Below are 23,715 nucleotides of genomic sequence, written 5' to 3' on the forward strand. Positions count from 1 at the left end.
TTGCATCAGGTGGTGTGTTGCATGACCTGGTGACCTGCGTTACCCGGGTGCAAGTACTCCGTATGGTCGAGGTTAGTCTGTTGATCATGGAGCGGTCGCACCGACAGGATAACATTTGTGCCCAATGATCGCAGGGACAGACACAGCCCCCATGGATGCGTAGCCCAATGCCCAATGGCCAATCAACAGCAGCTTTCAATCTGTTAGTGCCCAACTCTGAATAGCAGTTGATTACGTAGCCAATATTACAGTCATAAATATCAACGTCCACTCTGCGTTGTTGTTATATTCATTTCTGGCATATGGCTCAATCACAGACTTTTGTTGGCACCCTAAAATCACTGATTTCTTTTCCCATCAACCGGTCCTTGCAACATCACGAGTCTTAAAGTGGCCATGACATACATGTATATATGCTGTCAATGTCATGATGGACCTAAAGTATACGTTGTCCAGCCAACCTGTGTAGTGTGCCATCACGTCGCTTGCAAAGTACGTACTACAAAAGCAGCCTCCTGGAAATAGTGATATCTTGGTTGAGCTGATAACTGACCTGGGCTCTTAATGATTATAGGGAGTAAGTGAGCCCAGCTAGAAGTGAGTTGGTGTCAAAGCTAAACCATCGTTAACTTGGACACTTTGGGCTGTTATAGATGTAAGTGAGTCCTGCTAGATAACTTGATGTCCTCAGACATTGGTTGAATTAATGGTTGTTACTCTTATTAGCGGACGTCAACATTTTTCTAGGGATGTGATTCGGCCTCAATTCGATAGAGATAGTCTGGAATTGTGTAAATTTGACTGGCTTCACAAGAAGGCCTATCTTGGTGAGGAGCACGAGGATAGCCTTTCTGCTGCGTTCACCATTGCCGAGGTTTTGTCGAAAGGAAAGCGCCATAAACAAGCACTGGGATGGTACCGTTTTGTGTTTCTGACAGAAAGTGTGAAGCTTGGAATGGACCATCTAAAGACTTTGGAAGTGAGGGATCACATTGCGGATGTGTTGAGAGCTCTAGGTCGGGGTGATGACGCTAATCGTTGGGAAGTTCCTGGAGTGAAGGGTTGCGTGGAGGTGAAATGACGGGCTCCACACTTGCTCAGCTCACACAGATATCTCATGTTTTTCTTCTCCTGGTCTCCTAGCTAGATCACATTCGGATCAACATACCATTCAGTTTCATTCTTTAGTCCATGTCACGAGAGATTGTGATATAGCTCTTGGATAAAAATGATCTTAAAGGCATCGTGGAATTAAAACATAGAGTGAGGCACATCATTATGATGATAATGATTAATGCTGGTGGAATTTGCCCTTCAAAGGAAGTCCTGTCCCCAAATTACCCAAGGTTCCAGCGACACCTGATAAGCCCTCTCTACGTTTACTTACCAGATTAACATTATGGTCTGGTCTGAACATATCCAAGGGTATTTTCAATTAACAACGCATGTGTATGTATAGTCTTGCCTCCGATTCACACAGGGGGTTTAGAGATGAATTCTTCAAGGTCCTGCCCTAAGTTATCTTTGTCCCAAGGTCCTCGTGTCGGGGGATTGGAGATGAATGCTTCTAGATCCCAGCCCAGGTAATCTTGGTCACGAGGCGCTCCCATAGGGGGATTGGATATGAATTCCTCTAGATCCTGACCTAAGTAATCTTTGTCGCGAGGCTTTCCTGTAGGGTGGTTGGAGAGGAATTCTTCAAGTTCCCGCCCGGAAGCGTCTCCATCATGGGTTATATCTTTAAGGTCAGGCTCTGGTGGGGCTTCATAACGGCGAGGAACAACGCGCCAATCAATATGCTCACAATCAGGGACGACATGTTCTAAAGGAGGATCATTGTCAGGGTCAATTCCGCCATCTCTGTGTAGTGAGAAGTCCTCTATATTGTCCATATTCTGATAGACTGATCTCTCGCTCGAGATGACCAACGACGACTGATGGTCGGCGCCGTCGGATGCACTTTGATCATCGGCCGAAACATCCATCGCTATATCTATGGATATCAAACGTAGTGTGAGAAGCATTATACCCTGGAGATGTGCAGCCACATGGCTCGCAATCACTTCCAAGCTGGTGGGCCTGCTCGTGGACGGGCCAAAAAGGGCCTTTGGTTCACGATGCTTGGTTTTCGTTTCCAGATTAATCCCATTGTTGTGATCCAAGTATGTGTGGCCAGTCTCTGTCTTGATTTGCTTGCTTTCATCCAGCCGGCTTGCCTCGTAATGCTGCTGTTCGGGAGATGGGTCTCTAATTTCATTACCCGTTTCCTTAGACAGAGTATCCTGTGGGCCTTTCACTGGAAGACAGCAGAGAGGGCATATATCTTGCACACGGGGGGACCGAAACCGACTCTGTTGCACGATTGCCTCAACCTGGGACACCGTAAAAGTCCCTGCATGGAGATTGTCAAGGTGCTTAGTAAGATCTTTCGGCCCGGAAAACGTTGTGTCTTCATCGCTACACAATGGGCAAGCCCATGATAGCGGCACATGGACTTCACGGTGCCAACTTTTACCATGAGTGGTAAGCATGTGCTCCAGCCATTGCGTCGAGGTCGCAAATCTTATCAATGATTCAGAGCAATTTTCCGAGATACAAACGTAAGGCTCATGGTCTTCATTCACATGCCGCCTAGGAGTTGAGTGTCAAAAAAATGCCCGTTTCTCAAGAGAGCGGAATGGGTTTGCAGGTTTCGTACCGCCACTTGGCTCCCTCAAATGAGTCTGCCGGGAGTGGGCTAAAGCACCACTCACAGGTCAAGCTTCCTTTCGCCGGTTGGGGGTAGTCCACTTGATTAACCAATATAGACATTGTCTTGTCATTTACTGCGGGGCTCAACATTTTCTTGAACCTCGTTCTGAATCCCTGACTGTCCACGGAAGTTGGCTCAGATATGGGTAACATATGAGCTGAACGACGAAGCATCTTTGTAGTAAAATCTTCGCCTAGCTGGCGGACTTGTATCTGGGTATCCATGGGGCTTCCCACATCATCATCTCCAACTGGCTCCTCTATAATAGTGGATAGTGGTATTGCTGTTCGGAGATGTGACCGGGGGGCCTGAAGCTGCTCCTGGCGATATTTGCGACGAAGGAACAGAGAGAAGGTTTCTGTCATGGATCGGGTGAGCTGTTCTAGGAGGTCTTCGCTTGCCTCAGGATAAAGTGTCTTCACGGACAGATACGCCACTCCTTCGAAAGACGCCAAGTCAAGTTTCTCCGCAAACTTTCTAGCCTTTGATGTCTGGCTCGTTACTGACGACTGGCGGATGGAGAGTCCGAGATGATTGAGGCGTTCAATGGCCCCGGAAATTGCGTCCAGGCTATAAATACTAACACAAAAGGGTTGCAGTGATGACTGGCACGCATCGGACGACCCAGTGTCCATGCAATCAGGAGGGTCATCTCGTTCGAATACTACCTATACAGTTAGTGCTTATTGGTTTGCTGGGGATACAGGAGGAAACACAGCATGTCAGGTTTCTCTGCATGATGTCAAGCAGACGGAGCACCTGATCTTGGATCTCAACGTGACGTCGAAGCCTGCGATCCAAGCACACATTCGATTCGGCGAAGACACCCAAAAAAGCTGTCCAGGCGGCGAATCGTTGGCTTAGCTCTGAAAGAATCTTGGCACCATTTGGCTGGTCGTCATCGTTCAGTCTGGAAACATGTTGTACGAACAGCCTTTCGCATTCAACAGCGAGTTCATATATCGGTTCCTCATACTCGATAGCTTCCATGGTCACTGGTTCCGTGATAACAAAAGCTCGAAGCCACCTCGCAAGCGCCCCGGCAATACAAGGACTCACCGACACTCACGTAAAATAGCTATGTTATTCGGGATTATTCCAGCGGAGGATAAAAAAAAAGTGCACTAGAAGACAGAGAAGCACACGCTGACAGATTTCACGATGTGAAGATTGGGCCAGCTTGGCACATGATTTCATTCCGGGACACCCCGCTCAGGAAGCCCCGCTTTCCTGATCAGGCTAAACTTCCTGGGCAACGTTTCATGGGCTTCTAAACGCTGACAGCACTGCCTAGGAGCAGCAATATCCGCAAGATAACGATGCTTCCCACAGAATCACTTGGGTGGAACGGGATTCAAGCTGTCAGGTCACGCTTGACTGGCAGACTTGCGGGGTTTACGAGGAACACAACGCCCGACAGCCGCCCGCATAAATTGCAGAACGATGCCGCTTTCTTCGAAGCCGATCTTCGCTACATCCTCACGGCAACACCTGTCGTTGTCGATTTCTCAGAGCATGAATACGCCGATATGGATCAAATGGCACGAGATCTTTTGGCTTCGCTAAACGACATGGCCAATGGAGATCTCATCGGTCCTCTGGGAGCAACACGGATCGGCACTCACGACATGACCCTACTTGGCGACAAGTACCCACGACTGAGTTCCCTGATTGGCTTATTGGATACGTCCGGGGACCAGTTCAACCTGACGACTGGCCCAGGCTCATTTCTATTCATACTGCCTCAAGGGCAAGCAGGACGTATTGCGATGGAACGAATGACCAAATTGAAAGCATTTTTAGAACGTTCTGCGGCCAGCACTCAGAAATCGCAGGGTCTTCAGGTAATTTCCCAGCCACAGACGGAAATCTCGGAGAAAGTGTCAACGCAGGACCAACCCGGTGTGCATGAAAAGCGCGCGAGCGTTGTAGTCAACGCAATATTCAAGGAGTTTCGACAGCTCACTTGTCGAGAGACACACGAAATCAAGCTGAGGGTGTCGGATGAGTGGCAAACCGGTCCTTGCGACACCTTGGATATGTTCGTTTCTTGCTGCCCAGACGGAAGTATTTGGCAACAAGCCAAATGTGGCACATTTCGGTACGTTTGTGCTAACACTATAAGTCCAATGGTTTTTAATTAAACAAACGGATAGTACAACGATGGACGAGACTGAGAAGGACAGTATATGCGGAGCGATCCAACGAGCAAAGGAACGAGGTAGAACACTCTATCTGTTCGTTAACCAGCGAGGGTTATTTGATATCTCAGATAAAATGCCACCAATACTGTCGAGTTTGGATAAATTTGGCGCAGAATCACTCGGTGAACTACTCGATCAAAAGGCTTTCATTCGGATCACCCCTCGAGACTACCTAAAAGGGGCAGCAATCGAGAAAGTTAGTTCTCGAGAGAAGGCGACTCTAGCTCTTTCGCTTGCGAGATGTCTGATGGACTTCTTCGACGAGGACCTCGAACTGGCCTCATACAGTTGGAAACCAGAAACCATATACTTTCTACGCTCTGCCGGTGCCCATGCCAGTAACCGTGTACTCTATATCTCGCTCAGGCCGAATCTTTCGAGTCCTAAATTCCCAGACTTACTCAAGACAGTACGACCCGGCAACCCAGTCCTGCTTTCATTTGCTAGGCTCCTTCTGGAGATTGACAACGGCGAGAAGATCCCGATGACGATTTACCCTGAAAGCAGAGCCAACGTGTCGACATGGGGGGAGATGTGCGACTTCGTTAACGTGGCAGGAAGAGAAGGAAATAGCAACTACCTTAGGGCTGTGGAAGGGTGTCTGTATCTACACATGGCCCTGCCAAAATCTCAAGACCAACCAACTGGCCCAGCTGCAAGTGAAATATTGAGGAAGGCTATTTACGAGCAAATAGTACGCAATCTTGAGCTCACGGTGAACCCGCAGAGCTTGAAGCGGAAACGGGGGGGTTCTTTGTCCGAGCTTCCGCAGGAGAAGAATTTTTCGATCTCATCGCCACCAGACATAGAGTCGCAGGGGATGTTACCTTGCTACGCCGCCAAGAAGACTGCTCGCCCTGCTAGCCGCGATGAATTCGAGATTGCAATAGTATGTGCATTACCGCATGAATACAATGCCATGCATTTTCTCATCGACGAAGTCTGGGATGAGGACTGCGACTACTACAGGGGGGCCGATGGGGATCCGAACATGTATACGGCCGGCCGCATTGGGAATTTCAACATGGTTCTGGTTCTTCTTCCGAATATGGGCAAGGTTAGCGCGGCTGGAACGTCCACCAACCTTTACCTAAGCTATCCAGGACTTAGGCTTGTCCTTGTGACTGGCATCTGCGGTGGCGTGCCTTGTCCAGGGGGAGATGAAGAGCTTCTCCTTGGCGATATAGTCATTAGCAGGCATATTGTCCAGTACGATCTTGGCAGGCAATATCCTGACAAGTTCCACATGCGAGATACTGCGGAGGATGGCCCTCGCAGAGCTCCTAAAAGCATACGCAGCCTGCTTGCTATAATTGAGACGACCGTCGGGCGTGAGCGACTGGAGCAATGGACTGCCAATTACCTCCAAGAAATCCAAAAGAGCGCCGCTCTGAAACGGCGCGGCACCAAATACCAGTATCCAGGATCCTCACAAGACAACCTCTTCCAGTCAAGCTACCAGCACAAGCACCATCTTTCCAAGCAATGTGTCTGCGCACACAAAAATAATTTAGCAACTGTTTGTGAGGAGTCCCGTCAGCTCTCATGTGATGATCTTGGATGCGATAAGAAGTACCTAGTTCAACGGAAACGACTCGAGTCAAAGCGACAACTAGAGCGGGAAGGGCGTGGCAAGGATGCCCAAGCGCCTTCAATATTCGTTGGGCGTGTCGCATCAGGCGATTCTGTGATGAAGTCTGGCGAGGACCGTGACAAGATTGCCAAGCGTCACGGTGTAATTGCATTCGAGATGGAGGGCGCGGGGGTGTGGGACGAAGTACCCTGCATTGTAGTCAAAGCCGCCTGTGACTATGCAGACAGCCACAAGAACAAGATATGGCAAGACTTTGCAGCCGCGGCCGCAGCATCCGCCGCGAAAGCGCTACTGAAACAGTATACTAGGGCTGGGCATGGATAAGGACTTCTTATATTCGTATTCACAAGATTTCTGAAGTCAATATTCGTAGTTGACCGGTTTTGAGAGGTCCTAATCCTATTCGATTGGTACTTTGGAATCCCCAACTAGGTGCATGTGCTTCGAAGCTTATCCAAAACAACGTGTGTCACGCCAATTTTACTGCGCTTCGTTTATCTGTCGCGGTCACATACCACTCCACACGAATTTTCGAAAAGGTTTGCCAACCAATATCGATATTATCACGAGGACCCCTGATCTTGAAATGAGTTCCCGAGATGTCCAGTCACTACAAGAGAATCTCAGCAACTGTGACCGCTGCATCTATTAGATTCGCACATAGAAGGGCTTTGCTAGTACAGTCCATAATTTTTGACCAGAGACAACATGTATCAAAAGAAACAATAACCACCTAAGGGTAATTGCGTTATAGACAGGCGGGTGTGAATCACCCTCTGTCGCGTAGGAGGAATTTAATGCTTTGATCACGTGCTTTACTTGTTGCGTTGGATTATATTTCTAGATAGTTATTAGCATCACACTCTAACCAACTGAGTTATGGAACCCGATCAGATGTTTTTCGCTCGCTTTTTTGACATTATTAGCCAGTGAACCAATTTCCACAAAGTCATGACTGGCGCCCCTACTAATGCTCAGCGGATGGGAAGCCCTGTTCTCCACATGCTATGGTCGTATGTACTTTGGATCGCTTCTGAATTTTATATATACTCCTCATAATGAACTGAGATTAAGTGGAGTCTAGTGTGAAGTAGGTAACCCTGTGGCAATCATGCCTTACCTCAGAACCATATAATAAGTGAGGAGCGGAGACTCTGTCACTGTCTAGTTCAAGCAGAAGGGAGGATACACAAGAGAAAACCCCAAGATCAGGCTCCACGATCATCTGTCACGATTCCTTGCGAAGGTCGACCACATGGACAAAGTGTCTGCGAGCTGGAACGGATGTAGCGCAAATTAAACATCCAATCACAGTCGCAATTTTGGACTGATTATCAATGCTAGAGAAGAGCTGACGGAAATCTGTGATGTACCCCTGAACGTCGTTGTTCATTGCCAACCGGCCATATGAAATAGTGACCGTACGCATCTTCTCAAAGGATAATGAGAGACAGATAGACTAGGCAAGTCGTTAGAAACGAAGTAAAGTGGCTTACCCCAGAGTTATGAAAAAGCGCATGGATTGCAACCCAGTCTCGCATCCAAGACTCGTGTACCAAACATAGCTAAATTGCCCCGCTCTGGCGTGTAGCTCACTAGAAAAATGTAATGTTCTAGCACCTACGTCGGTCTAGTTTTACATACAAAAGAACCTTTGTTCCGGGCTTGCTATCTTATGTGGAAGCCTGCATGTGTAGAAAGATAATCAAACTAATCTAAACATTAGGACACACACCGTGAGACAAAACCTGCAACAGTTCCATATAAGCGTCTGCAATAATCTTTCTCTCGTCTTCCCAAAAACCTGGCCCGGTACTAGCCGCGAAACCGATATCTTGGCCCCTTGCTGCCTTCACCAGCACATCCCGCCACGGAAAAGTCAATTCGACGTTACTCGAGATCGGGCTCATCCGAACACCCTGCAGTACCTCTCTCAACTGCTTGTTGCATTTACCACCTCCGTGGCCTCCATAGCTGACGACAATGGCCGGCTTTCCGTTCCACTCATGATAGAGATAGTCGATGGCATTTTTGATCACAGCAGGATAGCCCCAGTTATACTGAGGAACCACGAAGATGAAAGCATTGTAGCGTTGGACTTCCTTGCTCCACTCGCGGGTGTGAGGGTGATCATATTGCGATGAATCCTTGATTTGCGATGGGATATCAGATTCGTCGAACATTGGGAGGTTCCATTCCGCCAGGTCGATCAATTGGGGGACAGGCACAGTGTTGGCGGCATTGGTTTCCATGGATTGAATTGTGTCAAGAACAAACTGTGCAATCTGTGGACAGGCACGAGGCTTTCTGGTGCTGCAGACGATCAGGCCGACTCCGATCGAGGTTTGGTTTGCAGTGGCCATGGTGTTTTATGGTGGGTCTGGATATAAAATAATATAAGGAACAAGTTTTCAGAAGGGCTTGTCATGCAGAGTTGGCTGTTGATGAAGTGTCCTAGTGGACATCTTATTCATGATGTCTCCTTGGATACTGACCTAGCTTTATACTGTTGATTCAATGGAGGATTTGTGTCGAATACTTCAACTGTAAGATGAGCGGGTATCTTCAGGACCCACTCCGCGGAGCAGTCCGCGGGCCCGCGGACCACTGCATCACCTAGCTTCCCAATCTCCAATCACAGCTCCAAAGCCACCTAAGCTACCCAAGCGCAAATGTTGCCTTCAAATTTTCCTTGGTTAAAATAACACCGGGTCTTACTAAAGCTCTCTTTGGTCAGCGAATATCAGCCTCACCAGTCTAGAAGTCCTGCAATGGAAACGTGGGCAGCCTGTACAAAGGATAACCCCGGAATAGCGACATTCTTGTATCGTCAGCTATATAGTATTTCACTGTCAACCACACATGTCTCATATCTAGTAAATGAACGGGCCCCGTAGTAGCGGGGAATCTTGATGAGAATGTAAACCATTCAAACACGAAGAGGGGACTTAACATTTTCCTCATACCATTAGTCTCAATCTGACCATCCGGGCGTGTATACGTTGCTTCTTGATGGTCGCCAAAGTACTGCCCTTCAAAGGCTGTCTCCACAGCTCTACTAAACTCTTTGACTGCCATGCAATCTCAATGCCGCGCAATGATTACTTCCATCCATGACGTGCCCATGAACCGATATTTCGGTTGGTGCCTCGATGCCCTGAAGATGCACATAATGGCTGTCAGACCTTTCAATAAGAACATGCCTGTGATGTGATAGTTTGCATATGAATTCGCGGAATCTCCCGACCTTGGTAAAACAGTCGATTTGAGTCACTATGATATCTCCTACCTATGACGACCACCCTGATTAATCATTGACTCATTGACTCTACGATGACCTAACATTTCAGTCATACATCACAGAGCTGATAATATAAGTATCGGGTATTGCTGGAGCCGGATATTGAATGAACGCAAATCGTGTTGAAGGGTACTCTCAATTATACACCTGTATTCACTTGATTTTGTTTTCAACATGTCAGCCGGACAAAGACACCCCGAGCCGCTTCGTCGGGTCGTAACTGCTCATGATTCGAGAACCGGACGAGCTGTCTTTGCCGAAGCAGATGATGAGCAGGTGTCGTTTACTGGATTCCCTGTTCCCCCCGGCAAGCCCCCAACGTCGGACTATGCTTTGGCCTATAATACCTCTACATTTCCAGTGCAAGGGCTCTCCCCTGTGACTGATACAACCCCGGATTCCCAAGCCAATACCGACATTAAGCAATATAAGTCCCAACTCTCTGATCCATCTCCTTTGAATCCGCCAAACGGCACATCTTGCACAATTATTGAGGTACCGCCGGGTGCCGCGGTCCCGATGCACCGAACAACGACACTCGACTATGGTGTCATAATTGATGGCACTACAGAATTAATACTTGACTCTGGAGAGAAAAAAACATTAAAAAAGGGCCATGTGTTTGTTCAACGAGGCACAGCTCATGCTTGGCGGAACGTGACGGAAAAGAACGACAATTCTGGCGTTTTACGTGTCTTTTTCGTCTTTCAACCAATCGAAAAGGTGCGACTGGATGGCGGGAAGGTTGTCGATCAGGATTTAAATCTATCTCTGCATTCTTAAAAGTATGCATCGCTCGAACTGCAGAAACTGAATCTGGCCTTTGATAAGTGTTGTCAGTTATTCTTGTCTGATCGATATTACAGTAATCTTCGGATGAGCCTGTTCTTATGATCCTATTTCTTCCTGGTAAGCAAGGCAATTATCTTCTCTTCATACGTTAGTATAGTATAAAAGGGTAATATATCTTGAAAACTTCTCTCCGTGATCTTTGTGTCTGAGATTTGGATTTCAATAACGAGAATTTGCGTGGCAAACCTGAGTACAGATTGAGCAATTTCAGGGATATCTCCATATTTTCACTACAATTTTGAATCCAACATTTCCCCCCGCAATTTTGTAGGTCGGGCGCCGAACTTGTCAAAACTTTTTGGATGGACAACCGTGTGAAACTTCCGGACCAGTTAGGAACACTTCCATCCGAGCCATTTTGTTCCTATAACTCATCATGAGGAGCCTCCTCCTTTTGGCTATCCTGAAGCTCTCAGATAACTGTTAACGCGGGTGTTCCTGGCGCTGGAGGCGCAGAGAACTTCGTCTGAACGAAGACCTTCTGCATGCCCGGGTCACGCTTATTGAATAAATCATAGACCTTTTCCATGTCCTCGAGCATGTAGCGGTGCGTGACCATATCAAGGGGGTGAATCTTGTCCTCCTGAATATACTTCAAGAGCTCTTCCCAGTATTTTTGCACAGGAGCTTGTCCATTTCCACAGAGATGAATCCCGGTCTCCATCAAGGAACCGATGTTGAAGTGATTGCACTGCATTTCCTCGTCAGTGGAGTGGTTTCACCATAAAAAAGGTCCCACATACATAGCCGGCATATACGCCCGTGATACCACAGCGCCCGTACGCACGGACAGAGGTAATCATCTCGTTAACGAGCTCAGACGTATCCGTTTCCATGCCCAGCAACCTCTCAAAGTAATGAGCCCATCCTTTTGTATACTCACCGGCGGCGCACTCAATCGCCACATCGGGTCCGCGGCCGTCGCACATTCTCTTTAGAGTTGAGGTAACGGATTCGCCCTTTGGGAGGCCCGTATAATCAATCGTCTCCAGCTTAGGTAGTATCTTCTTGACAAAGTCTAATCGCCATTTTCCATGGCCGCCGTCAATGAGGATGACCCTGCTAGCTCCATTGAAGAAGCTGAACTCAGCTACCATCTGACCAACTGGGCCAGCTCCCCATATCGCCACAGTATCACCCTTCTCAACCCCAGTGTCGACAACGGCATTCCAAGATGTTCCCAGCACATCGGAAAGGTAGAGGCCTTTTTCATCGGGTACATCGTCAGGCAGCTGAAGGAGGTTCACGTCACCGAAAGGGACGCGGACATACTCCGCCTGCCCACCGGCAAAGCCTCCCGTGAAGTGAGAGTATCCAAACATGCCTGAAACGGGCCTCAGTATATAGCCTCTCCAACAGGATGGCCATTAAAAAAAACTCACCGGCTGTTCGACGCCCGTATAACTTAACGGCCTCCTCGTTCGAATTCGTCCGCTCACACATTGAGGATAGCTTCTTCTGGCAATAATAACACTTCCCACAGGCAATTTGGAAGGATGCCACAGCGCGGTCGCCCACTTTAACCTTCTTGACTGCCGGTCCCACGCTTTCGATAATACCGCAGAACTCGTGGCCGAGGATATCACCTTTCTGGAGATCCGGGATGGCCTCTACATATTGATAACGGATAGCGCATTAGCAGATCTACTATAGTAACACTTCAATACCTGTGATGACATACCGTGAAACAGGTGCAAATCACTGCCGCAAATGGTGCTGCCAGTCACCTTAAGTATGACATCGCCTTCATCGATAATCTTGGGGCAAGCTGTCTCCACTATATCAAACACATGAGCAGGAGATTCAAATTATATTAGAATACTCCGAAAGGAAGTGAAGGTCGTGATGGGAAGAATGACTAACCAACTTTAACTGAATTCTTCCCTTGCCAGGTCAAAGCCTTCATCGTATGGCTGGGGTCGCCGTATCCCTTAGCTTCATAATTGCTGACATCTGTGGTGACCTCGGTAGGCATGTTGTATATTTCACCGAAGGTTTCTGGTCGAGTTAATTTTCCGATTAGAATGAATTACCTTCTCGCTTTGATGAGCGCCTCCGTGCTAAAACCACAAAGAGGGAATGGTATATATCTGTCTCACTAGATAGCGGGACGTCATCGGCTTCCCTGACAGCATGCTTAGGTCTTTGTGTTTACGTCACCATGAGGGTATCCCAGCCAAATCTAGAGAGAAGGGGCGAGTTGGGATTGTGAACCTCACATTGATGTCATGCATGTCGGAATATTTAAATTTAGCTGGGGCACTTCGCCTTGACTTGGTTCTAGACTGATTAGGGTTCATGTACCACTTGAGATGCAAGGAGGACCGTTGAACAATGACATTATTTGGGCTTGAGAAGTTTCAGAACAGCTGAAATTTTTAGACAATTTTTTTAAATCTTGGAATCGGCATAGCAGCAGCATTGTTACCCCAACAGGAAAGTACTCCGTATTTTCCATTTATTGGCAGGTCCGATCGTCAACCGCTACTCTGAATGCGCAAGAGATTGCACCTGAGCGGGAACTGCTTCCCCTGCCTTTGCAGCCGTGTTAGAGCCTAAAAAGCACTAGTGGCTGACCTTCCGTTCGCAGCGTATCTGCCCATCACCATTACAAATATTGACTGTCACAACCTGTTGCTCATGGGCAACATCCGATGAAAGGGTGAGGACAGGTGTAATGATGATGTATTAGAATCTATTGTACCTGAACTAAACTTATAAAAGGAGCTTGGGGTCACCTGATCATTTAGCTGACTAATACAGCTAACATCTGTCGCGGGTTCCAGCTGAGCGGGACTCAGAAAAAGTTGAATGGGACCATGAATTGACTAATCCCGAGTCCCGCTCAACTGGAACCCGCTGCTGGGCCCAACAAGCACAAACCCCGAGGTGGATGAGCTAGAAAAACCGAAAGGAAAGAAAAATCAGCATGACAGGAACGTTGAATTCAAATCCTCGCTTGGGAACAGACATAAACAATCTGGGCTGTTGGTAAAATAGTGATGAATGAAAACGAAAAAAGCGAATCATCTCCTAGCGGAATCGCGGGGGACTAGTCAATTTTGATCTACCTTGAATTGAAAACTAGGCTGCTTCGGGATTGTGCCTTTTGAGGCAATGGTGGGACAAGTAGACGACATCAACCACAGTGTCTAGGAAAGATGACCCAGACGTTTTGGTTGCGTACATTAATGTCTAGGAGGCTTTCGAGAGATTTTGATGTTTAGCTAATAGATTATGTGTCCGGCCAGAGGTGGGAGTGATGGAAGACGCCTTTCTAGTCCGGATGCTCCAGACCTCGCATGTTGATGTCAGATACTGCCTGCAGTGCATCCTTCTTTGTTCTCGTGACTCTTCCTCCTCTTGAAGAGAACTTGGAATTAGCTCAGCAGGCTATGTATGTCTCGCTTATCTTTCTTTGCTTCCTTTGCGCCAGCAGTATACGCCACTGCCGTCATATGTGTATGTTTGAAATGATGATTGATATTCAAAAGCCTTTCATAAGAAGTCTTCACAGAGTTATCCATCTCCGTATATGACACTCGCCATCTTAAATGTGAAGAATAGATGTAATGAAGAAGAATATGAGAATATGGTTTGATCGTGATTAGATATTATCATATGAATTGAAAGATCGAAATATCAGCTAGCCTCCCAAAATCATCCAGACCGAGTTGAAAAGGTGAATACCCAAAAGAACGTGTGATCCATCGCATGCAATTCGTGAGATATAAGGCGTTTGCGTGTGTCGCCTGAAATATGAAATAATAAAGATTGGGAAAAGAGAAATGAAGGTAGTTTCATGATGGATCCATCACGAGCCGCCGCTCACTAACAGTATCACCGTGCTTGCTTTCCTGCATGACGGTCATTTCAGTAGTAACCTCGATTCCACCAAGAGAACTGCGACTTGAGCGATTGCCGTGTTTGACATTGATCGAATACATGTCGAAGTCTTTGTCCATATTCTGGCTGAACAACTCGGTTTGTGGCGACCGGGCGGCAGTGATATTGCGGGTAGTGGTACGCCCTGGATTCGTGGTATACCGGTTGTAGCTGTTGGTGGAAAGAAGCTTGGGGAAGATGCGGCTGATTATAGGCCGGAGGAACGGCAGACAAGCGCAAATGATAGCCACATTGCACTCTGCTGCCGTCCAGTAAGCAGCGCCAACATTGCTGTCTGTAGAGTGTGTTAGACATCGCGGGAGGATCAAGGCTGAGATCAGGACATACATGAGGTGTCTGTGCTTTTGGCGACTGTCCGCAGACTTGAAAGGCGTAGAATGCTTGTGATCACGACACTAAAACGTCACGTCAGTAATCGTCAATATTTCCCGGCTTAGTATCCACATACAGAATACCAATGGCAAACACGCCCATCAGAGCAACCTTTTGCATTTTGGGCAACTGAAGCTTGATAAGGAATGGCATTGGAAGCAGAAGAAGGGTCACATCTGTTGCAATGTTCATAGATGCATTGAAGAACCAGACTGCCTCAAAGCTAAGACAACTGCCTGGCAAGTCATGGTTCCAAAATTTGGCTATCGGCACGCAATTGACATAAGCGCTAACAATGGCCCATGCCGAGTAGGTTGCAACGATCGACATGACAATGTAGCAGGCGTGTCGGAAAGACCGTGCGGGGAAGATGCGGAGGTATTGCAAAAGAATGGAGAATTTGGTGAATGCCAGACTAGCGTTGTACATGGGAATGGCCGCCCAGAGGCACTATAAAGAAGGAAGGAGTTTAGCAAGAATGTGAGCAAGTACGTAACTAGCAAGCCTACCTTCAATTGCGATTGCAGTGTAGCAGTCGAAAGCTGATCCGAGTGTATACCCATTCCATAATGAAATTCTGCACCTGTGGTCAATCGATATATTTATTGGGCGTTTTGATGATCACGTACGAGCACCGACAAGAGCGAGATAGACTATCGAGAAAACCTGTCACCAAAAGACTGATTAATCCGCATATTCTTCCATACTCTGATTCGTATCAACATACCAGAGATATCAAAATAGTCCAGTCTTCACGTCCAGTGATCTTCATCAACCTAAGGCGTGCGAATAGCCGCATGCCAACAATGAGAGCGGCGATACTCGTCAAAGCCGTCGTTACAACCAAGGCTCGTCGGCCGCGCGAGTAACCATTGTCCTCCACTCGCGGAAGGAGCTTGTGCAGAATAGTTTCCATATTCAGGTGTATCAGGGGTTTAAAGGAGTGAATAGGCGATCAAATTCGTCAAAGGAGTGTTCAGTTGTTCATGTTCAAGCGATAGATTTCGGGTAACCCTCTACAGAGTCTGATCCAGTGACTGCATCGAGCCTTCGAAGGCTTGCGGTCTTCGCCTGGGAGGAGGAAAAGCCTGCGGTCGAACAGAGGGATGACGAGTTGAGCGGGGGGCGCTGCCTGTGAAGTCGGCCTAGGGACTGGGGTTAAATGTGTCAGTTTGTGGAGTCAATCTGGCGTTTATGCACATCATCACGCAAAGATCCCTGTTCGCTTAGTGGCTTGGGCCTGAAGATCTCCGGAGAACTTAAATAGTCTTTTCAATAGCGCATGAGCAGGCGGCGATCTCGAGAGCATGTCCATATCCCGCAATTGCTCGCTTGTGTCAGGCCTTCGGCTGGAGTATGCGCCATATGGTCCCCGGATGGAGAACAGATCCATGCAGGCATGCCTCAATGCACGGAATCCTGGTATCCAACACTCTAGCGCGGAGTTAGTCGTAAAACTTCCCCACTGTCATCGTCGACCATAGTGGGTCTCTTGACACACGAGACCCAGCGTTTTGGCTCACAGCCATGCGGACTAGGGCAAGATTGGCGGGTGGCTGCCGAATATCCATGGGACGAAGGGGCTGTCTTCTCAACTTGCCCTGTCGAGCATAGCTGTCGAGGGAGGATGGGCCGCCCAGGCTGTTGTCGACCCACTTGACAGGGTACGATGTTGCACTGTGAATGACCGCACTCGTGTTAAATTCCGATGCTGATTAATGCATCACATGGTAGTTATCTGTGCTCCAGGCTTTACAGAATTGTAATCCGCTTACGCCGCATCAGGATTATGAACTGCAATAACTATGCATCATTCCCCACGGAGATGAACCACACACGGTGCTCTTTCAAAAAAACCTATTCTGCACCGGCCTACGCGATCTATGCATTGAGCCTGAATGTACGGAAGAGCCATCGCGTCTTCAACTTCCAAGTTCCCGGACGTTAAATCCGACTGATGAAAAACCATGCTTTGCGCGTGGATCATTTCCCGTTCAGGGTGAGATCGGCCAGCCCCTGACGAGTCTAGCTTCAATAATGCCTTGGGGTTCTCCACCGCGGATGTCCATGCCGCACATGCCAATAAAAGCGACAACCCACTGGGGTAGCGCATTGAACGTGGCATAGTTGACACGCTGCAAGCATCACGCTTAAGTGCAACCCCTATGCTAATTCGGTACGCTGTGCAGAGTACAATATACTGTGCATATCCCTATGCCCAAGCGGCCGGAGCTGAGCTGCCTACGCCCCCTGATTGCAGCGCCAGGCAGCCATCCTTGAAGATCCTTTAGCGACGTATTGCGGAGCAAATGATCGACAAGTTTCTAGGGGCGTGGCGGGCTAAGAACTATCATCCAATCCTCATACGCATTTCTGCCCCGACTAAGAGGGCGGGAGGCGCTTAGATCGTGTGGCGTTCTCTTTATATCAGATCGTGTAGATGTGGACAAGTTACCCAGGCATCTGTAATGAATCTAGTCCGACCTGTCGAGAATCCCATACTTGAGATTTCCCCCCATTAAGAGTAGCAACAAATCAAACCGGCCCTGATCATCTGAAAGATGTACTCTGACGAAGGTGATATTAGGCTTTTGATCAACAGATCGGGCGAGTTTGTTGGATGACAATGTCGGCAGATGCTAGCCCTAACAAGGAATGATCATTTTCAGCGGGCGAATTATCACAGTACTCATCCTTCCATGAGCTCCAACAGGAAATCGCCACGGGTAAGTACAGAATTTACCACACTAGTATGCGCAGCGTCCGCGAATTGCGGCAGAGCGGTTTCAGGCTATTGGCTGGCGAAAGCCGGGTGCCTTTAATTTACTGCATGGTGTTGTAGCCATAACCAGAACATTGTGCGGGAGCAGATTGCCGCTGTCTGGGATGAAAGCCTCGATGACGATGATCTGTTCCAAAAATGGGGTTACCAAGTACTCCACAACACCAAGATAGCGGCTCTTCAGACTGGGTACTAAACAGTCCGCGGATTTAAAGGACATGAGAGTCTCAGCTGGAGAACTCGTGGTGATATGGTGAGCTTGAAGAAGGCGGGCTAATATATTTATGCAAATTGCCCCAGCGACTGCGCACATGAGGTCGATACTGAAAGATTGTAAGAGCTCCGGTGGAAAGTATCACGTTGTGTCGCCGAGGGCACGTCTGCTGAACTGAGTCTTTCCAAGCTGAGTTCATATTTCCTGTCAAATAGTCTTCTACCTAGGTCAGTAATGATGACAGCTTCATCGACCTCTATCATTATGGTCGAGTTCACCCAGCCAGTCCCACAAGCCTAGTTGTCTGCATGGTAGTGTTCATAAATCATGGTGATCAGGGATCCTCTCACCCCAGAAGTCATAATGGCCCTATCCTTGTAGCGCTCCCCTCCGATCACCGCCACTTCGTCAGAGAGCCCTTTCCTTTCGATCACATTATCCTAGATCCCCACAGCGCCCGGCCGTGAGGACAATTGGCTGCATGTAGAAAGTATCTCAATCATGTAACATGCTCCTTCTCTTCCTCTTTCGGAATCCTGACCCAAACCACCGTGACCAGCGCTGCAGTCAACTGCGCTGCGAGAGCAAACCACCAGATCGCCCGCAGCCCCTCAAGGCCGATCTGTCCATCGGGACCTCTATCAACCCTCGTGCCAATTGCATCCGCGATGCTAGTCATGATTGCTGACGAGAGATTTTGGTTTGTTACCAGAAGACTGCCGGCGCTACCTTGGTATGAACGAGCGACGCTGCTGGTGATAAAGATAGAAGCAGCAGCGAAGGCTAGGTCGGGGCCAAAGGTGACAAGAGCGACCCCGGGGAAGGAGAGCTTCCAGTATGTTGTATCTGCAGTCTGTGGGATAAAGAAGGCAGGACCGAGGGTGAAGGCGAGCATCGACACGGTGTAAATATAGTGGCCTGGGACAATGTGAAGGGTGCGGCTCACGACCCAAGTTGCGAGGACTCCAACAAGGGCGTTGGGGATGTGATAAAGCGCCACATCAAGCGGAGTAGCGCCCTGGATACGCAGCCAGAATTGAATCGCATAGAACTGCCATGCGCCAAAAAAGGACCCGAAGCCAAGGAAGTAGGCGATCATCAACGGAGTGAAACCGGGCGTTCGCCAAAGACGATTTGGAATCAACGGGCGGATGGCCGCTCTTTCAGCAAAGAAAAGCCCAATCAGCAGAAGCAAACCGATGACGATGAGAATGTATGTATATGGCGACCAGGATGTGACAGGCCCCTGCGTCAAGCCGAAAAGCAAGCAAACACATCCTCCAGCCGCACAGCCTCCTCCAATATAATCGAACTGCCGAAGAGTTGGCGCTTCGGTGCCCGTCACATCAGCCACCGGTTGCAAAGCTGGAATGCTAAAGTACGCAGCAACACACAAGATGGCGCAAATGATAGCATTCATTCCGAAGATCCATTCGAGATGGGCATTCAACGCGCCTCCCTGGAGCGCACCTAGCGAGAAGCCAAACGGCGCGGTCGCAGCCATCGCGGAAAAGACCCGGTTCTTACGGATGCCTGGTTTATACACTCGCCCGAGGATACTCATGCTGCCCGAGACGAGGACGCCGATCGCAAGTCCTTGCATTGCCCGCATGACAAAGAACAGAACATACCGCGAGGGGTGCAGCGTGAAAGCCCCGACGATGTTCCAGGCGGATAGCCAGGCAAATGCGGCCACCATCAGGCTCTTTGGAGGGGCCAGATCCGAAAGAGAGCCTGAGATCACCACAGACAGGCCGTTAGCTGTATTAAATGCGCCCACAATCCATGGGAGCTGGGTGTTGTTGATGCCAAGGGCACGCTTCAACTGTTCTTGCGGGGCCAGCATGTCTCCCAGAAGGAATGAGAAGAGCATCAGGCCCGCGGAACAGACCATCACCAGGATGATTTCGGCAGTGAAGCTCGTGAATTCAGGCGGAATACCCTGCTTTTTCCGTGTCGGTGACACCGACTCATCAGCTTCATCTCCGCATCGGGAGATCGAATGTTTTCGGTTGGTCAAGCGATGGCCGAGCGGGTTCAGTTCGTGGCCATCCTCGGTAGTTTTGCTGAGACTGGTGATAGTCTGTGACACTTTCAGCGCCTGCTTGTCGAAAACATTCTTGTTTCCTAGCAGGGGATCTGGAGTTTGCGCGCCAGTCGCTGGAGTCGAGTAGGTTCTGGCATAGTCGAAAGACGACCGGCTCGACACTGGGGCCGAATCTCCAGCGTCGTGAGCAGATTCAGGGTCTGTCGGGCCTGAATTTGAATTTGTTGGAAGTTGTGGAGGGGACTGTAGAGGACCCTCCGGGCGGGCGTGCAGCTGCCCAACTGGCATCTTGAACGTATCGCGAAAGGTACGCACAAGGTGACGATGATCCGCGCAGGAAGAATTGAAGGAACAAAAGAATATATACCGTGAAATTCTCGAGCAAGAAAAGACGCAATAATGAGGGGCAACACCATTGTGGCGAAAGGAACGAAATATTTTGACGGTGGTCTAAGACGAATCGAGCTGAGTGGAGCTGCTTCGTGTACCGCAACGAAATTTAAGCCGCGATAAGGCTGGGACTCGGGGGATCTCCGCAATAGTGCCCATTCAGCCCAAACGGGCCAAACGGGGGATTTGCAGAGCCTCTAGATCCCTTGCGGAGGCTTGCGTGTATCCGTGGACGGTGTAAACAGTCCCTGTCGATCTGGTTGTACCTGGAGGAGAATATGTGAACGACGATGGTTACTGCCCGACCCGCGGACGGCGCCAGGGATGCATACTTATCAGCTTCAGAGCGTCATTCTAGAGCGGCGGGCGCGGTCGATGATGATGATAACCACCTGCACAGGGGCCAGAGGATCCTCGAAGTGGATTGACATGGACAATCATTGCAGCGACCCTGAAACAGTGGGTCTAGATCTTCGATCTTCTTGGGAAACTATCGCAGCACAGCTTACGTGTGAGGATTGGAACTCAGTCCAGGCGAAGAGATCCCTCATCCTGATCGACACGGCCCGATCCAATAGTGTCGATGTTACTGATCTGCAATCTTTGTACCGACACATTATATATTTGCCCATCCCGGCGGTGGCAGGGAATTTCGTTCTCGTGGCGGCTGGTTTTCGAGTATGTCGAATTCCTGAATCATAGAATCACAGGCAGAGGATCACAAAGGATATCAAGGGAGTTCGGCGACGCGTCATCCCAAAGATCGAAGAGCCGGCTGTCCAAAGTGGCCGCTTTGTGAAGAATGTGACTAAAGTTTTAGCGCAGGGGAAATGCTATCTCATTTTCGCTATTCCTTCCTTTTTGGGTCTCCGCCAAATCAGTCAACTACCTTTGACTGACCCGTCTCTTATTCGCCTTTAGACATTGACTTGACCACATAGAACAACATCTTCTCCAAAAGGATACCACTTGACGTTTTTCAACCTGGCGGCCGACATCGGATTCCCTTCCTCGTCAAACCTTCTCGCTGGAGAAACAACAACGCCCCCTTGTCCGAGCCATGTTGGTGCAATCGTCACAACAACTCGATCAATAAGAGACATATAGCTCGGTTCTAACAACGAGTTAATGACGTGGCCACCGCCCTCAATCATAACACTCCGAAGACCTTTCAAACGGAGAGTGACAAGCAGTTCATTCCAGTCGATCTGGTGACGACCGGACTCTGAAGTCGTCATTTTCAGCGAAATAAATTGCCCTCCATATTCCTTGAGCAGAGCATCCTTCTCGGCGGGCGGTTCGGGCATAGTTGTCACAACCCATGGCGCGCGGCCGCGCCCCTCTCTGCATAGCTGAAACAACTTGCTATTGTCAGAAAAGTTCCATCTTGCAGTCGGATCGATGACGATCGGTCGGGGTTGAAAATCTAGATTCTCGCCGCCATACCCTCCAACCCCAGCGATGCGGCAGTTCAGACCTGGATCATCGGCCAGGGCTGTGCCGACGCCCACTAAAATTCCATCGTGGCGGGACCGCAGATAATGGGTCATCGCTTTTGATTGAGGTCCCGATAGCACAGTGCGAGTTCCCGGAGATAGGGCCAGAGAAGAATCGAGTGATGTTGCGAAAGTGAGGGTCGTGAAGGGCATATCGGGACGCGGGGTCGAGCCATCTCGCGGTGGCAGCTGAGGCTCTAGAAAGAGCCGATCTGACTCAGGAAACTCTAACGCGTCTCGAGGGGCTGCAGGCATAATGGCAGGGCGATTTTGATATTCCATCAAGTCTGTTATGTTTTAATGAAGCAAGGAAAAGTGGGATGGCGGGAGCTGTCCGTATTCTGAGCCTGAGGCATCACTTTACTGACGGGATGCATGCCTTCGGCTGTGATAATTGTTCGACTCTCATCTTTGCACGTACAATTTTAATATACCATGTTGTTGGAGAAGCTGAACATCTCAATCAGTTTGCAAAGACTACTAATCTAGTAAAAGGTATAATGGCCTTGGGGAAGGGTGCCACATATAGTGGACTCTACAACCTTGTTTGTCACGAGTGGCTCATTAAAAGTAGATGTCGGTGCGAGTGATGCGGTTATAGTTCAATTTACGTAGTGAAAATAACATGACCGGCGCATGTGAGTCCTCCTTCTTTCTCTCTGTCCATAACAGATAATTACGTGATTTGCCCTACACCTGGTATATTTCTGATTTTCAACGTCAATGAGACTTTGTCGTATCCCAACTTGTTCCTTCCGACGCCAAGTACGCCTGTCCCTTTCCGAGCACTCTGCTGTTCTCTGCCCCTAGCCAGAACGGCTCCAGATTTTTGATTTCATCCTCGATTTCGTAGCTCTCTCCGCCAGCCACATGAATCATCTTCCCTGCGAAGGGCAGACGAGCACCTTGGTGGGTACGTCCATTGAGACCTCTGTTTGCAGTAGCGCAAATCAGGATAGATCGAGCAACATCTTCTGGTTCATTTACAGGCAGGTCCCGCTCATACCAACCCTTCTCAATCCCAAGAACCAGCCGCGTTCCTACCCATGGTTAGTTTCGATGAAACAGTTTATTTGGACTGTTATTTGAACTGGAACCTACTTGTCATCCAGGGGCAGATTACATTGACCCTAATGTTTTCGGGGGTCGCTGTCAAGTGGAGGCCCCGCATAATCCCCACGACGCCGTGCTTGCTGGCTGTGTAGGTGACCAAGCCCCCACATTCCTTCCAACCGGCAATGCTGCTGACGAGAACCAGGTCTCCACCCCCACCTTGTCGCAAGTAATGCATGCCGATGCGGGCGCTGAAGATGGACCCTACGAGATTAATGTCGATTTCTTTCATGGAGGGTTCTTCCGTAATATCGGCAGTCGGGTCAAAAATATCTCTGTGGATGCAAATGCCAGCATTGACAACAACAATATCCACCCGTTGATATTTATTGAAGGCGGTCTTGAACAAATGCAGTTGGTCAGAATAGCTCGATGAGTCGCACTTCACGAATTGAGCGCTAGAGCCAAGCTCGGCTTCAAGTTCTAGTGAGGGGCCTTCCACAACATCCCCAAAGACCACATTGGCCCCATTTTCTGAGTTGGAGATGAGTAAAGAGGACGACGGAATTGACCATCAGTTGTCACTCACTGCATAGTTGCTGAACGGTCGAACGTCCAATGCCAGTCGCGCCTCCGGTCAATACGACTACCTTGTCCGTCAAGGTTTCAAGAAGTGAAGGATTTAGACAAATACGAGCCATTTTTAGGACACCCAGATCGAATGGATACGCTATGAGAAGTAGAGAGGTCTA

At 48.9% G+C, this 23,715-nt stretch overlaps 10 protein-coding genes across 10 annotated transcripts; 3 read left to right on the plus strand and 7 right to left on the minus strand.

Annotated features, from left to right (window-relative positions):
- Positions 1-430: 430 nt before the first annotated feature.
- Positions 431-1,081, plus strand: N7482_006891 (tetratricopeptide repeat protein; the record flags this gene model as incomplete). The annotated part of the gene is made up of 2 exons (XM_056689016.1): positions 431-441; positions 748-1,081. 2 exons carry the CDS (start codon positions 431-433, stop codon positions 1,079-1,081), a joined length of 345 nt encoding a protein of 114 aa, XP_056541445.1.
- A 391-nt stretch (positions 1,082-1,472) lies between these two features.
- N7482_006892 (uncharacterized protein) lies at positions 1,473-3,742 on the minus strand (the record flags this gene model as incomplete). The annotated part of the gene is made up of 3 exons (XM_056689017.1): positions 1,473-2,457; positions 2,699-3,416; positions 3,505-3,742. The coding sequence occupies 3 exons, from the start codon at positions 3,740-3,742 to the stop codon at positions 1,473-1,475; spliced, it is 1,941 nt and encodes a 646-aa protein (XP_056541446.1).
- Positions 3,743-4,071: 329 nt separating this feature from the next.
- On the plus strand, positions 4,072-6,874 carry N7482_006893 (uncharacterized protein; the record flags this gene model as incomplete). The annotated part of the gene is made up of 2 exons (XM_056689018.1): positions 4,072-4,853; positions 5,197-6,874. The coding sequence occupies 2 exons, from the start codon at positions 4,072-4,074 to the stop codon at positions 6,872-6,874; spliced, it is 2,460 nt and encodes an 819-aa protein (XP_056541447.1).
- Positions 6,875-8,265: 1,391 nt separating this feature from the next.
- N7482_006894 (flavin-dependent quinone reductase) lies at positions 8,266-8,913 on the minus strand (the record flags this gene model as incomplete). The annotated part of the gene is made up of 1 exon (XM_056689019.1): positions 8,266-8,913. One exon carries the CDS (start codon positions 8,911-8,913, stop codon positions 8,266-8,268), a length of 648 nt encoding a protein of 215 aa, XP_056541448.1.
- A 1,112-nt stretch (positions 8,914-10,025) lies between these two features.
- N7482_006895 (cupin domain-containing protein) lies at positions 10,026-10,634 on the plus strand (the record flags this gene model as incomplete). Its single annotated transcript, XM_056689020.1, has 1 exon — positions 10,026-10,634. One exon carries the CDS (start codon positions 10,026-10,028, stop codon positions 10,632-10,634), a length of 609 nt encoding a protein of 202 aa, XP_056541449.1.
- Positions 10,635-11,115: 481 nt separating this feature from the next.
- Positions 11,116-12,678, minus strand: N7482_006896 (zinc-dependent alcohol dehydrogenase; the record flags this gene model as incomplete). The annotated part of the gene is made up of 5 exons (XM_056689021.1): positions 11,116-11,394; positions 11,447-12,027; positions 12,086-12,313; positions 12,385-12,480; positions 12,567-12,678. 5 exons carry the CDS (start codon positions 12,676-12,678, stop codon positions 11,116-11,118), a joined length of 1,296 nt encoding a protein of 431 aa, XP_056541450.1.
- A 1,825-nt stretch (positions 12,679-14,503) lies between these two features.
- Positions 14,504-15,897, minus strand: N7482_006897 (PTH11-like integral membrane protein; the record flags this gene model as incomplete). The annotated part of the gene is made up of 6 exons (XM_056689022.1): positions 14,504-14,883; positions 14,937-15,004; positions 15,058-15,431; positions 15,491-15,558; positions 15,611-15,647; positions 15,709-15,897. 6 exons carry the CDS (start codon positions 15,895-15,897, stop codon positions 14,504-14,506), a joined length of 1,116 nt encoding a protein of 371 aa, XP_056541451.1.
- Positions 15,898-18,476: 2,579 nt separating this feature from the next.
- Positions 18,477-20,312, minus strand: N7482_006898 (MFS transporter; the record flags this gene model as incomplete). The annotated part of the gene is made up of 1 exon (XM_056689023.1): positions 18,477-20,312. One exon carries the CDS (start codon positions 20,310-20,312, stop codon positions 18,477-18,479), a length of 1,836 nt encoding a protein of 611 aa, XP_056541452.1.
- A 1,019-nt stretch (positions 20,313-21,331) lies between these two features.
- On the minus strand, positions 21,332-22,165 carry N7482_006899 (RibD family protein; the record flags this gene model as incomplete). The annotated part of the gene is made up of 1 exon (XM_056689024.1): positions 21,332-22,165. One exon carries the CDS (start codon positions 22,163-22,165, stop codon positions 21,332-21,334), a length of 834 nt encoding a protein of 277 aa, XP_056541453.1.
- A 465-nt stretch (positions 22,166-22,630) lies between these two features.
- On the minus strand, positions 22,631-23,664 carry N7482_006900 (NAD(P)-binding protein; the record flags this gene model as incomplete). Its single annotated transcript, XM_056689025.1, has 3 exons — positions 22,631-22,950; positions 23,012-23,497; positions 23,553-23,664. The coding sequence occupies 3 exons, from the start codon at positions 23,662-23,664 to the stop codon at positions 22,631-22,633; spliced, it is 918 nt and encodes a 305-aa protein (XP_056541454.1).
- Between the last annotated feature and the right edge of the window lie 51 nt (positions 23,665-23,715).

This window comes from Penicillium canariense (assembly GCF_028826845.1).
Source record: "Penicillium canariense strain IBT 26290 chromosome Unknown utg000004l_segment0_segment0, whole genome shotgun sequence".
Taxonomy (NCBI): Eukaryota; Fungi; Ascomycota; class Eurotiomycetes; order Eurotiales; family Aspergillaceae; genus Penicillium; species Penicillium canariense.